The 15,742-nt window shown below is 33.6% G+C and overlaps 1 protein-coding gene across 2 annotated transcripts; it reads right to left on the reverse strand.

The window, feature by feature from the left end:
• Positions 1 to 1,562: 1,562 nt before the first annotated feature.
• On the reverse strand, positions 1,563 to 15,089 carry LOC113499815 (NEDD4 family-interacting protein 1-like). Of its 2 annotated transcripts, none has more exons than XM_026880353.1 (6): positions 14,869 to 15,089; positions 14,672 to 14,771; positions 13,614 to 13,768; positions 12,437 to 12,572; positions 11,654 to 11,839; positions 1,563 to 3,928 (listed from the first exon to the last, which is right to left on the reverse strand). In XM_026880353.1, exons 1-6 carry the CDS (start codon positions 14,869 to 14,871, stop codon positions 3,825 to 3,827), a joined length of 684 nt encoding a protein of 227 aa, XP_026736154.1. In that variant the 5' UTR covers positions 14,872 to 15,089; the 3' UTR covers positions 1,563 to 3,824. The 2 variants fall into 2 exon arrangements, with proteins under 2 accessions (XP_026736154.1, XP_026736155.1); XM_026880354.1 differs by having other exon boundaries at positions 13,614 to 13,756; positions 14,869 to 15,073.
• Between the last annotated feature and the right edge of the window lie 653 nt (positions 15,090 to 15,742).

Consider the following 15,742-nt stretch of genomic DNA (forward strand, 5'->3'; position numbering starts at 1 on the left):
AGTGTTAAGTTTGATTTTTGGCGATTTTAGATGCCAATATTTATAATCTAGGTTTTTTAACGATGTTTTATTTCACCGTTTTTAGTGGTGTCTTGGGTGCGGTGAAAACTTTTTGACTGGTGATGGATTGTTATTAGGGTTCCGTACCCAAAGGGTTAATGGAGCCCTACTACTGAAACGCCGCTGTCTATCCGTCTGTCACCAGGCTGTATGTTATGAACTATGATATCTAGAAGTTGAACTCATGTTTTCTTACGACGTTTTCCTTGAAAAAAAATCAAGAAAGGAAAAGTCACATTGGTACGTTACCTGCATTGGGATCGATCCTGCACCTTTTGCCCGAAACCGACAGAATTGGAAAAATCACATCAGTCTCTAAGTTCCAGTAAGGTACATAAATCAGGAATGTGAAAGGGATAAAGTGTTTCTAGGATAACTAAGTTGTGGAAACCAGATAAGCAGTTCTAGGGGAAAAGCTGAGCAGATAAATGAAAGTTTGGTGTCAAATCTTGAAAACTTTCCCCTATCCAAATTATAAGAAACTTTTATATAGGCAACTACGGGTAAAGCTTAATTTCGGATATATCTAAATTTAAAGAAAAAATACGATTATAATTCCTGAACTAAATGATAGGGCAATGGGCAGATACTAATCAATATCGATTTAGGTATGGAGGTTGCTGACACCTTAGATTAACATACAGGCAGAGGCTATCAACGCATAGGATACTTTTATTCGACTGCATTAAAAGAAGGTAATGATTTTGGAGATATAACCGACATCCGGGCGCGCGAAGCCGCGAACAACAGCTAGTATCACATAAACACATTCGTCACTGGGTGTATCTTAGTATTAGTACTAAAATATAAGGCGCACCTTAAATGGGGCGTTGGAAAGATATGGAGTGGTGTGTTGAAATTATACTTTCATTTTTTTGACGCAGAAATGCCTTTTTGTACCGGTTATTTGTTATCCCCACTTAGTGTCACCGTCGAATAATACATATTCATATGTTTAGTAAGTTAGACTGATTTTCAAAAAATGTTGAACGCGTCTCATCACATTAAAAAGTATGAAAAATTAAAAGCACTAAATGATAAAGTGTATGGCAGCGCTAGTAACATCAGTTGCTAGACACGAAATTTAAAACACTGTGTCACCTTCATAACTTTGTTTACGAAATTAAATAAAACATACATATCCTACTACTATTATAAAGGCGAAAGTTTGTAAGTATGGATGTATGGATGTTTGTTACTCTTTCACGTAAAAACTACTGAATGGATTTGAATGAAACTTTACCACAATATAGCTTATACATCAGAATAACACATAGGCTACAATTTTTGAGGTTTCTAATGTGAGGTCCTAAAAAAACACATTTTTTGCGCTTACATTGCAAACGCTGACTGAATCCTACAAGATAGATAGAAGGCAGGTATAAATTATAACTTATATCTTCTAACCACGCGGACGAAGTCGCGGGCAACAGCTAGTCTAAAATATTTTTTCTAAGTCTGCATATTATGTGAGGTAGTAAAAGTAAAATAAAAATACCATATAATTATAACGTATTTATTACCACTAGAAACTGAACTAGACATTATTGCACTAAAACATTATATTAAAATAAAGTTTTCTAATCACAATACTCCCACTGACAATGATTTGGTGCGAAGTTATTAAGACTTGCGAACATTTAACATTTATTGTGTGAACCAAATGTGTCCTTATATTAAGATGTTATTTAAAGAAGTTTACAGGCCTAATGCTTGTGATGATTTTACCTAGGATATTACAAAAAATGTACAATTTACCGATCCAAATATAATGAAAATTGTTAATTTGACGGTATAAAGCTAGGTGCTGTGTTAAATGATATAAAGTTGATATTTAAAATTCCTTTACCATATATGTTAGCTTGTTAAAAAGGGTAAAATATCGAAGTTCGATGCTTTAATTTTGAGTTCGTTTTGATGACAGAGATGGCGCTATCTGTCTATATAAGTCTATCCCTATCTGTCCTTATACGAACATTATATTGAATGCGTCATAGTTCTGGCTAGATTATGATAATTTCTTATATTATTGAATTAATTTAGAATATAGGAGAATCCATACAGCCTCCACCCTCGGCTCACGCTATCAAATTATACATATTAAAATTAAATAGAATTACTTTCATCATGATGGATTAATATTATTTAGGTAACACATAGAGATATCAACGAATAGTTCCTTCTCCTTCACACAATTGATGTATAATATAACGTGTTTTTTTTTTATAATTGGCATCAGTAAACAGTACTTACAATATTAATTAAATTGAAATAAAGAACAGACTAGTTATTTCAATATCTCGGCCTTATAAGTCACGATAAAATTTTAACCTACAGGCATTTGGTCGTTAATCGAATTTGAGCTCTACACCATACAAATAAGGTATATTATAACAACTGATTTGTGGACCGAACTTAGATCATAAGTTGAACTATTTTTGTGAAATGTTAATCATTGATTTGACACATTATTAGCTCGCCATCTTTGTCTTAGACAATATCTATGTATAATTTGATCTCGCTCTAACATCTTTAATTTTTGATACAGATTTGTTTAATATTGATCAAACGGTGCATTTAAAAATAGTAAAAGTAAAGAAGTAAATTACGGTTATAAATTTTGATGGCTGACCAATTTTGATATCAAATTTGTTTTTATTTTTCCTTCTAGCACGGAACTCTCCGTTTCGCGAGTCTAACTCGCACTTGACCGTTTATATACTGACAACGTCTCTATGAGATATTCAAATTCGATTAACGACCACCCATCTTCTAGATTACAAACATAAAATTATGTTAATTTTACTCTTAATTAATGCCACTTCACATACCCACGGAATGATACACAATCGAATAATTCGAGATTACATTTAATATTAAAACTTAAAACCAAAATTGTCCAAATTAAAACACTTAATTTACCCAATAGTGCTATTTTACAAAATAAGTACCCGATAACAACGATTTCCCCAATCGTAAAGTTTCACATCGGTGAGATATTTCATATAATTCATGATCAAACTTGCGCATATAAAAATATCTGCTCAAATATAACGCTAAAGCTGAGCTACTTATAATAAATTAAAATACACCTAATAAAATATTGGCTTTCATGTCTTTCAAACACAACTCTGAGATGCGTACGATGTACGGAACGTCGTTGAATGCAATAACTGTTATTTGTGTGATAACACTTTAGAACTAGACTCGATATTGTGAGAGGTAGACAAATACGCTACCGATACCTTAAATATCTGAATCGTTATCGTAACGATCAACAATGATAAAGGCCTACTAAGTTGTGGAAGAGAGACGCCGCTATAAGCCGTATAGTGCCATCTCGCTTCCACTAATGCAACTGTCTTCTTCAAGGGGTGATGGTAGGCCCCAGTGGCCCAAATCTGTGCCTTCAGAGTTTCATTCGTATATCAACGGATGGTTGACAGTCATTCTGTAATTGTCGACAAATTCATTAATATGCAATCGATACTGTATAGAATTGACAGACTTAGGCCCTGATAGACAGTGTTTGATAGCACTGCTTAGTATACGTCGTAAAAGACTCGACACACAATCCAATTTGACAGATTATACCAACTCCATGACATTTTTATGTAATTCTTTATTTTAGAAAGTCGTGTGTAGAGCCCTTTAGTTTGACTAACATTACCGGCTACACGCACAAACATATATCCATCCTTGTCGCACATCCATGCTTATGATGCGATTTGCAGGTGTGAGTGAAACAAAAAGCTGGTGCTAGATTAGTAAAAGAATAGGAGTCGCTCTTGAGCCGTGCCGGAGAGCAGACGCCAGCCGCGCTTAATGTTCAGGTACTGGATGATAGCACGCACGCAGATTAAGATACCTGAAAAAATATAAATAATAAGTGTTATTAAATGAAAGAAAAATTAATTATGTTATATTTTATTTATAGTAAACTACGATCTTCTGAACCGATTTTTTTTTCAGGTTAATATACAAGGTGTAAGAAATGTAAGGACTTGAAAGGAGTTATGCTCATGATTGTAAACAACTTGCACTTTAAGACCAATATTGTAAACGCGAAAAAAATACCGTGGAGTACACTTTGCCGAGTCGAGCGTCAAGAAATGTATGGAACAGATGATTTTTGATTCGCGATTACAGTTTAGTTGTCTTTATGAAAGTTGATTAAAATTATTCTTTTAAAGCGTTCTAGCTTTCACATTATACATATATAAACCATAAAAATACTGCGTAACAAAAAAAGCACATTGCTATCGTAGTCTGATATAACTTTTCGACATGATCTATTATCGTTCATCTAATATCTTAGATCATTACTAAGAGCTAGAATTGAACGACGTTGGTTGGGGACACTAGCACTCATATTTGTAACTATAACATAAAGGTACTTTATACAAATACTCAGATAAGTAACCTATTACGATTGTGACACAATCGTTTATACGTATGACCATTGGGAACCATTGTGTTAAATCTATTGTACTTTCGATCGCACGTCAGTGATGATTGTTCGATATCAAAATCGACCGTATGTCATAACGTTAAGGTCCAAATTTGTGTTTCTAAAGTGTATAGTATAAAAAAACAGTAAAATTTAATAATAAATTAATATACACGTATATTTTATCTTTATATTATTATTACGTGATGGACTCAAACGTTATCAGAATGTTATTTTAATAATTTGCTATCTATGTTTAACCTTCAGTTTTGAACTAGACCCTCGATTATTGAAATACCGACCAACGTTAAAAATAATAAACTGGCCAAATGCAAGTACAACGCACAGTGAACGCATGGCAAAATGTCGCCATCGAGTGTCTCTTTTCTTAATTAGTTATTATCATGTCAAAATGTATCGACATTTATGGATTTAAGGTTTATTTTTGAATATCACTTAATTATTTATCAATCTTGCATTGTTGTTAGTTCAGTCAAATAAATTTAGAGGCAATGGTGATGGGAGGGTGGGATTTATCTTAAGCACCTCCCCTGTATCATAAGGCAGTGCTGAGATTGGTTGATGGCATTTCGCTTAACAGGCACATAGGATTGCAATGTCTTGCCATATGTCGACACGGTCACGGTCACGGTATGTAGCACAGCGGTTGAGGTTAAGTCAGTAAGTGTCTGATACTACCCGTTCCCTTTCCCGAGGGAAGGGTATTCCCCTACTATAGCAAAAAAGGCACATTCAGGAAGAGAACTGTAATAAGTCGGGGATAAAGATAAGAGGTTTTCTAACCTAGGTTTTTATGAGTGTATGGCTAACGAAAACGCTATGCCCTTTGAGATCGAAGGAGACTTCACGCAAAAAAATAGTATGTATGTATATAATACTCCTTTGTTAAGTTGACAAACTTATAATGTTTGTTTACAATCTGACGTTATATCTATATTACACAAAGTATACTATCGAAAGTCCATTGATTGCGGAATGACATATCAGAAGGTATATATTCATATTACCCATTATCTTTAATGACTCATACATAGATAGTACAGTGATAATGTCGTATGCAAATTAAAACGATGTAGCTATTATAGTCTTATAAATATTAGATATATTTTGTAATAAATAACATGTTGCAACAAATTATTAACATAATTAAAGTTATTTCAAGCCATTTATCAGTTCAGGTTATTTAGTCGCAATTTCAAATTTCGCTAAAAACTGCAAAACAATAATAATTATTCAAACTTAATAATACACTACTACTTCATGCTTATCTTATTACATACTGCCGTTCAAAAAGGTAACGGAATATACTTTTGCCAAACAAGTGCCACGTAATAACCAATGACGTAGAGGCAATTGCTTTTCCCTAGCGCACTCTTCAATCAGACAAGTGATTATGGCTCGTTTACACCAGGCGAGAATTTCGCGCGAGTAGCGATACATTGCTGTCGATAATATATTATTCTTGATACCAGAGCTACGCGGCACCGCAATGTAATTTGAACGAATTTGACTGCAAGGATAGCCGAAAGGTTGAGATACGTGTCGCGAGTTCGATCCCCGCATTTGTATGAACTACGTATGCTTGAGTCTAGCTCTGAGTCTGGGCGTCTTTGTGTATCACAACACGTTTCTGAGAGCCCTCGCGATACAAGGTTAAATTTCTAAAAACAAACACATTTTTTTTTAAACAAAGTTTTAAAAAAGTACTGCCACTTGTACTATATTGCTCGCATGGTTTATATTAGCCTTATTACGGACCGTGCGCGAAGCTGGACAGGCGCATCGGAGTAATAGTTTCGTAATGATTGCATGCAACGTTGGTCCGTGACAACCCGCGCATCTATTATAAAACGATGAAAATAATCTATAACTGATATTCTATATGAAAAAAATGGTGTAAAAACTGCATGCTTTATAGAAAATCGATAGTTGAATTCTAGTCCGATTAGAAAGTAGTAGATATCGATTCAATACACGTGTTAACTATTTTTATATCAGTAATTATTTCATTTGGTATTGAAGCTACTTCATAGCGAAATAAACTTAGGCAAGAGTATAATTAAAGGGTTTAAGCTTTTTATTCCTACAAAACATTAAAACCAGATATATCTGTACTAATATATAAAGCTGAAGTTTGTTTGAACGCGCTAATCTCATGAACTACTTACTGGTTCAAATCGAAAAATCTTTTTGTGTTCAATAATAGTGACCATTAATCGAGGAAGGTTTTAGGCTATATAACATCAAGCTGCAACTAATAAGAGCGAAAATACAATGGAAAATGTGTCAAAAACGGGAGAAAATATTAATCTTCGAGGGCTTTCGTTCAAAAATTCTTAACTTATATCTTCTAACCACGCGGACGAAGTCGCGGGCAACAGCTAGTATTTCATAAAATGCTGCTCGAAATGACGTAAAACTGTAATGCACTGATAGCCAGATAGTATAGGTAATTATTGTTAGATCACCATATGAAAATTATGAGCATGTTTTGTCTCTCAATGCCTTTAACTAACTTGTGGCTAGGATGTTTGCTACAAAAAGATTACATTCCTTAGAGCGTAAGTTTTATAAAAATGAACCTATACCAGATTTCCCATGTAAAACAAACAGGGCCCCAATCCTGCTATTTACAACGGCCGATAAATGAATGGTAATAGACAGATAGACATATGGCATCTCTTTACAACAATGATATGACTATTAAACATTGTTACACACCCTAGTGCAATGAACCGGGTTTCTCGCCTTATCGTGATAAATAATAGCGGGCAGCAATGAAGCGACGAATGTATGTAAACCTCTATTGTCCGATCGAAGCAATTTTTGATCGATCATACTTTGTCAGCTGATTGCATGAATAATTCGACTGTCAATTGTTTTTAAGGTCATTTTGGTAAAAGTAATGCATCTATGATTAAATTTTTTAACACTACGAAAGATAGCTTATTCTGAATACATTCTTAACCCTGTGTTTATAAAAACTGAACTTTATTACCTACGATTTAAGGACCTAACTTGACATGACCAGTACATTTACAACGAGGTCAAACAATTAAACTTGAAATTTACACACATATATGGGATAAGAACACTTGTTATGACTTTAGCAACGAGGACAATTGTCCATCTGACGTGTCCATATAAAAATAGAAGTTATTTTAAGCATATCACGATAAATAGCAGACGTATGACAGATTAGCAATATGACGTTCACATATGGGCGAACGTTTATTCGAGAGAAGGAAGTTTTGGTACAGACTATTGCTAGCAGATTACTAATAGTTTATGAAACTCGTATATAATGACGCGCCGACTTGAACATACACGACGTCTCATAGGCAAAACTGTCTAATAGCTAAGAGAACTACATGAAAAGTCAGACAGAGTGCAAGGATAGCAGACTGGTTGAGGTCGCTGTTTCGATACCCGCGTAGGACAAGCATATGTAATTCTACTATACGCCTATATGTCATTGAAAGAAGCAGTTTAAGCGAAACTGCTGTATCGATATATATTCTTTTTGTATGCGCTTGGGTGGCGTCCTGAATGGTTTAGGTTCACAAATAAGCCCGGTGGACCGAAGTACGCCGAATCAGCTGGTCTATTAAATAAATAAACATATGTTGTCACGCAACATTAACAGCCTTTGAATAGATACGCTTGTATTGATATTTAAACAGTTCTCTACTACATTTAACTTAACAATAAAATAAACATGTGCAAAAATAATGACGACTTAGTTTCACCATTAGTGTTAAGGCAGCAGAACTGAATAAAGAGATTTGTTTCTGTACATTATTGATAAGTATGATATGCCTAAGGGCCAGCTTGTTTAGCAAAAAAAATGTTTTACAAAACATCTATAAACCGGATTAAAATATCAAATATAAGAACCACTGAAATAAATCACTCACTTATTTATTAAATATGTCTTTGATAAAAGTTAGAAGGAAACATTTTTTTTCCCTATTTCAACTAATCTAGTAATAATTCTAATCACTTTTGTCATTATTGAAATTCGAGGAAATATATAATGAGCATGTTCCAATATTTCTATACCAAATATATTTTGTGATATACTTAAATTCCCAACATAAGCTATGACCTATTTTCGGTAGCGTGGGATGAATACTAGGCGTTAGTAAATGAATACAAACGTTATTGGGTGGACGTCGCACAGTGTGTTATGGGACCCATAATTTGGACATGATCGTTTTCGGGCAGAAACCGACAGTCATCATGATTACAAAGGCAAGAGTAGAACTCCTGGGTGATAGTTTTGTTTAGTTTAGGAGATATTTCTTTTTAAAGATTACGCTTTTTTTTGGCCGAAATTTACAAATATAATTTTAGTAAAAAAAGTATCATAGATACAGAAGATTGTGAAAAGCCTTTTGATAGAGCTATTAAAGCCCATTCTCCAAAGGCTTTGGTAATGCTGTACTACTTATGAACATGGAGATATTCATATTTTTCAAAAAAAATACATTATTTTTTTTCTACGGAACCCTATTGTATAAGCATCTGATTTTTATATCAATTTGAAGCCCTTTGTATATACTACTTACACAAAAATAATTACTTGCTTATCTCGTGGGATCTCTCTGTTATGTATCTTTATGTTGTATTTGAAATTTTCGGCCTTCAGGGCTATCACAAAACGTTTTTGTCAAAAGAAATTAAATGAATTCGGCCCTTAATCTGTATGGATTTCGTAGATTATTTCATTTATTTTTTTTGAAACCTTATCAATCAAATCCAAAATAAATGTGGCATTCTCACAAAATCGTAATTAATCTTGGTTAATTAACCTAGGTATTTTTTTGGTAAATTACGTTAAGAAGTTAAATTAAATATAAGCATAGAAAATATCATACAGGAGCGACCTTTTCCATCGCGCTTTGGAGTCATCGGATCCAATTATTTATAGCCAAAAAAACAAAAAAGACCAAAATGGCTACCATTGCCACCAACTGTTATAAGTTTATTAAAACCAGTGTCAATGGATGACCTCCAAGTGAATACCGCGCTGACAGAGCATGATGTATCAGAAGAGGAAAGTGAAGAACAGCAGCGTGATAGTATGTTTGTTCTTTCTACTGAAGATAATATCTTTGAAGAATAAATTAGTACATAGATACCTGTATTTCCAAAAAAAGTAACGGGCTGTATCAGTCCCTTGTAATTAAGTTTATTGCCACTAACCTGGCACAAATCTAGACTTTGTGCTGCAACTGAGAATTTTCTTTTGATTTGACAGCAATTTAATTTTCCAACCTCTTATCCACCTCAGCTAAGGCTGTTGGAAAAATGAAATGGATATGCTCGAAAAAAATGTAGTAGATATAAGTAAAATTGTACTAGATATATGCAAAAAGTTAAAAAGATGCTCGAGGAGTTTCTTTCGCCATTTCTTTCCTCCTTAATCACGGGACCTTTGTGAAACGGTGGTAGAGTAATATTATGGCAATGGACAAATCATTGTAAAATTTTACGTCCAATAAAATTATATTCTATTCTATTCTAAAAATAATTTAAAGAAATAGACTTTTTTTAACCGAAATAGTATTTTCGATTTTTTTTGGAGAAAATTTGTTGCTCTTATGAGACTTATGCTTAATGTGTAGAATAATTAATATAATCCATATAGTAATATACGTATGGGCATAGATAGGTAGTTAGACAGGAAATAAAAAATAATATTTTTAGAATAGTTCGAATTTTCGGCTTTTGTTTTCGGCTTATAATTGTGACAACCCTGAATATTTTTTTTATTCTTAAATATCTCTGAGATCCCACGAGATAAGCAAGTAATTATTTTTGTGTAAGTAGTATATACAAAGGGCTTCAAAATGATATAAAAATCAGATGCTTATACAATAGGGTTCCGTAGAAAAAAAATAATGTATTTTTTTTTGAAAAATATGGATATCTCCATATTCATAAGTAGTACAGCATTACCAAAGCCTTTGGTGAATGGGCTTTAATAGCTCTATCAAAAGGCTTTTCACAATCTTCTGTATCTATGATACTTTTTTTACTAAAATTGTATTTCTAAATTTCGGCCAAAAAAAAGCGTAAACTTTAAAAGGAAATATCTCCTAAACTAAACAAAACTATCACCCAGGAGTTCTACTCCTGCCTTTGTAATCATGTTGACTGTCGGTTTCTGCCCGAAAACGATCATGTCCAAATTATGGGTCTCATAACACACTGTGCGTCGGCACAGATTCTTAATATTGAATCAACATTGTTTAAATGAGGCACGTCCCCCTTGTTTGTGAGGTCCATGACCTAACTGTATCCATTATATGCATTATAACACAACAAAACAAACTTGAAAACCATTTTCAATAAGAAATATTTACATACGAGTGAATATTCTGTTTCAAATCGGTCAGATACAAGTAATAATAGATGTGCAGTTATATTATTGAATAGATATTGTTATGTAATAACATCTTTCTTGCAATATTTACTCATTCGCTGTCGTAACGGTTGATTGTGATGTACGATAATAGAAATACATCTTTTGTCACTTTTGATGCTGTATTTGTGTAGTGCATAGTAACCAGATGTGTAGGTTTAAATGCAATCTTGTAGTTTCATATCGATAAAGTCATTAGTGCAAAATGAATGTATGGTAAAGGGAAATAGCATAAAGATTTTGAAATCTAAAAGATACAAATATGTAGTATGGCACCTTTTCTCCGAAATGGTTTGATTGAAGCTATGAGCTGTCAACCGTATATGACTCATAACAGTTGGCATTTATATGTCCTTTATCACAAAGCAATAAGGTTCAAATTTGTCGTTGCAATTGAGTTTCATTATTATCCAAAATGATATCGTTCGTTGTAGTTGTTAGTGACCGCAACTGCGAAAACTTCGGTCGTGGGTTCGATTCTTATGCACAATTAAAATATGCGTTTGTTATGAGTTTTAGTGTTGTTAATATATTTATGTATGTATTAAAATGTGTGTCAATATACTTTTCGGTTGTCTAGTTTTATTAACCGTCTAGTTTGTGACCAGATAGCCGTATTTAAGAGAAAAACAGGTAAAAAACGAAAAGCACACTTATTTCAAAGTATTAAAATCCAATTTAAAAAAACTTACCGAAGGCCATGATGAGCCACCAGAGCCAGGAGTTCTCGTGGGACGCTAGCTCCGTGGAATGTTTGACGATGAGGGTCCACTTGGCGAGCGACAGCCCGAACCCGGCCAGAGCACCGTAACGACTGGCTACCGTGTGGCAGAAGCACATGAGTAGCAGGAACCCGATCCAGTTGAATAGGAACGCCACTGAAAGTTAAACCGTATTGTGAATATTCTTTTATGACGACGACCACGCTAATATGTTTTTTTTTCTTGTTATAGGTTAGGGCAAGAATTGGAATTAGATTTATAGACAACAATGTTGAAATGAGGAAATATATGGAGGAGTTATTACCATTTTAGCCCAGTGTATACAAGTAATAAATGTTTTATCGTATGTCTGTTTTAATTGCTGTTGATTTAAGGATCGAACTTGCTTTGTTTCTTCTTCTTCCAAGCTACGTTAGAGTCGGTTTCCAAGCTACCTAGCTCATTAGAGGCAGCGGGATTGTGTTAAAGGGTTACCGTTGTTCTGGTAAACGAAAGATAAAAGAAGGAACACAACATGGGTGTTCCTTCTGTGCCCTGTTGGTTTAAAAATTTAACATCTAAAAAAAAGAATTCGGCTTACATTGTCACTGGATTCGGGCGATAACAGTATTTTATATGGAGCTAATGCTTATGACCCCTATTAAGCAACAAAAAGCTGAGATAGCTAACATTTTCCCATGTTCATATTGGTATAATACATCTTATATATAAATCACTTCTCAAAATTTTGTTAGGCCTGGAAATTGTGCTTACCAAAAAATGATGTTAAGAACATGATATCAGTTCCTAACAAGCTGTTCTCTGGGTCCAGTTGTTCTGCTGAGCCTTCTGTCGGTTCCACCGTCACGAAGGCAGCAAACGTTGGCTGGTGGGGAGGGGGACCCTGCATCTGTTTTACAGAGAACCACAATACCACATTCAATACATACTATTTATATTAATATTGAATCAAAAAATATCTTACTGAAAAAAAAAAAACGACTTCCGCATTATGGGGTTTGAATCCTTGTTTTGCGTTGCACATTCAAGTCCCATGCACAAAGACACCGAGAATCAAGACAAGCATTCATTGCTCACACAAATGTTTGGCCTACGCGGGGATCGAATCCACGACGTGTCACGCTCAGTGTGTTTGCCGAAAATTTGTCGAAAATATAAAAAGTTATGGCGTTTGTTCTTCACAAGTTGTGTGTTTTTGAGTCAACTTCTTTATTAATAGTCTAATACACCCCTTTGTTCAGGTAATATTTCTATTGGTCTTTAAAATACATCCCATGATGCACAAACAAATATCTTATCTAATTTACTCAGAGTAAAATGATTAACCAAATTCTTAATTAATTTAAATCTTGATTTAGTTTCCTAGTACTGCAACAGGATACAGTCAGCATGACTGAATGTGTGTCATTTAAGGCAAATATTATTGTTAAATTGCAGTGAACAATGAACCTTATATTATTAAATCAATCTACTACAGTTAGTCATAGTCAAGTAGTAACTTTGGTAAATATTACTCAACTGATGTGTGATTTTGAAAAAGGTTAAATTGATAAAAAATGATTGTAACGTGAAAAAAATATTAGATTGCCAATTTTATGACTGTCAGAAAATCATATGCAGTAATGTGTAAACTGATAGAACTAAGTGAAAAGTAATTATTAAACCATTAAATGCCAAGAATTACTAATTTTAATGCACAGAATTCATACACTCAACTCTAATCAAATCTCTGATATTCCTAACTCTACCACAAAAACTGCCAAAAATCCCAGAACAAGCATTTATGGACCACACAAATGGATTTCGCGCGCGGGTCACTTATCACGCTCAGTGTGTTTTGCGAGGTGAACTATACCACTTGACTATCCAAGCAGTTAAAAAACTATCAAGGAATATAAAGATAAAAACAGCCTAAGACCATGTTAAGTACCTGTGGTAGGTCTTCCCCTTCCATCTGCTTCTCTCTTTGCACCTCCTCATATGTGGGTAGTTTGGAATTAGCATTGCTAACAGCATCATAAGGGGGTGGCGCCGAGAAGTCTGCCTGAGGCGGTGGTATGTCTTGTAGGTGATCTGGAAATGATACTGGTTTAATTTCAATAATAAAATAATATAGGGGGTTTATTGAATTGTTTGATAAAACAAATTGGAAATATGGGAAGGTATTTGCTTTATCTTTAGACTAAATCTGAACATTCTATGATTTAGCAAACTTTTTTTAAATATGTATGTAAAATACACCCTTCTAGATAAGTTATATTTCTATGCTTATATTATGTGCTGATCAAGTTTCTCATGGTTCATAAATAGCTTAGATTAAACTAATCTCTTTTGCATTAAAGTAACAAAGTGGTACTAAATACTTAATATAAAATATCCTAATCACTCAATTTACTTGTTTACAAATAACAGATACTTATTGAAGCTAACAGTTGCTGACAGGGAATGTAAATGTAAAGTTTCATAGTTTGTTTCATTGTTACATTCATCTTACAAATGGGTATACATCACATTGTAAGCATTCAGAGATCAATACAACATTGTTTGCAAGATCAAAAATGATGTATTGATCAAACCAATGTGATTGTTTGTGTAAATGACAAGTGATTAAATCACTTTTCACATCACTTTCCTGTCATTGTTTCAACTCATAATATTAATGTAACAACTACATTGTTTAGGTAATTAGATAATCGTTCAACTCATGCATAATTAATGATGATGTTAAGTCATTAAGAGATTTAGACTTATGGAATGTTATTTTTTTATCTTTTTATACAGAACATATTTTGTTTATTTTCAAAACAATGTTATAATTGTTTATCCTTAAATTGGCAAATCAAAATCTATTAATGGATATGTATAATGAAACTATAGCATGAGTCACAATCACACAAGGTAAATCTTAGAATCACATCATAATATGTTATCGTGTACAGTATGTAAATTGATATATAAGTAATAGATCGTGTCGTTATATTTACTTACTTATATCAAGAAACTGAGGAGGCAAATTAGAATCCACAGACGTAGGCAACATCACTCTTAAATGCGCGGTCGCGCATATGTTATCACTTCGAGGGTGGCTCTGCAACAATACATCGACTTTCACATATCACAGATTCAACGCAAGCAGTTACATAAATAAACAATTGAAAAAAAACATTCTTGTCGCGAGTCCTTACCATGGTTACTATGTTATGGAACCACACAATATATCTAACCCACTGTTTTTACCAAAACACAATTTAGCAACAATTCTATTATTCAGGCACGATTTAATAATGATCCTCGCATCGTTCAAGGTTTTTCCAACGATTTATCACAGTAAGCAAGTAGGCGCACCTCTTGATACACTGAAATGACGTTTACTTATTACAGATGAAGTTCAAATATCATATTACGTACAGAATCAATTTTACATCTAATTGGTATAACATTATGTCATAAAAAATATGTAAAACGTTCCACGCACCACGAACAACTGCATAAATAAAAACCAGATATTTTATAGATAAAAAGAAACAAGTAGTGAGACAAATGCCTTACACTTTTAAAAGTTATAAATGTAACAGTTTTATCTCAATGTAAAATAATAAACTGAGAACTTCAGAACGTACCTTGTATAAGGTCAATATCAAGCATGTGTTGCCATCCTTTAATATTTATCGATCACTATTTATTGCCATAATTTAACTATTTTACGGATCATGTTGTGCTAAATATCTTTGACTAATTAAATATATATTTTTTTGCCTCGTTCAGTTTGTTTTTGTATTATTTTGTTAGTAGTTTGTAAGCTTTATAAAACACAACGACACTGTTATCCGAAATCCTACAGAAATAGCCAGAGCGTTTAATGACTTTTTTGTAGACAAAATTAAACCAATACCAGGCTGTGGCGTTCGCACGACAGCTAATATCGAACATCAAAATAACTCCATGTTCCTGGCACCCTGTTCTCCTCTCGATATCACAGAAATAATAAGTAAGCTCAAAAATACTAATAGTGTAGGACATGACGGAATCTCTACTAAAGTCATTAAATACGTAGCCGAA

The sequence above is a fragment of the Trichoplusia ni genome, chromosome 13, assembly GCF_003590095.1.
Source record: "Trichoplusia ni isolate ovarian cell line Hi5 chromosome 13, tn1, whole genome shotgun sequence".
In the NCBI taxonomy this organism is placed as follows: domain Eukaryota; kingdom Metazoa; phylum Arthropoda; class Insecta; order Lepidoptera; family Noctuidae; genus Trichoplusia; species Trichoplusia ni.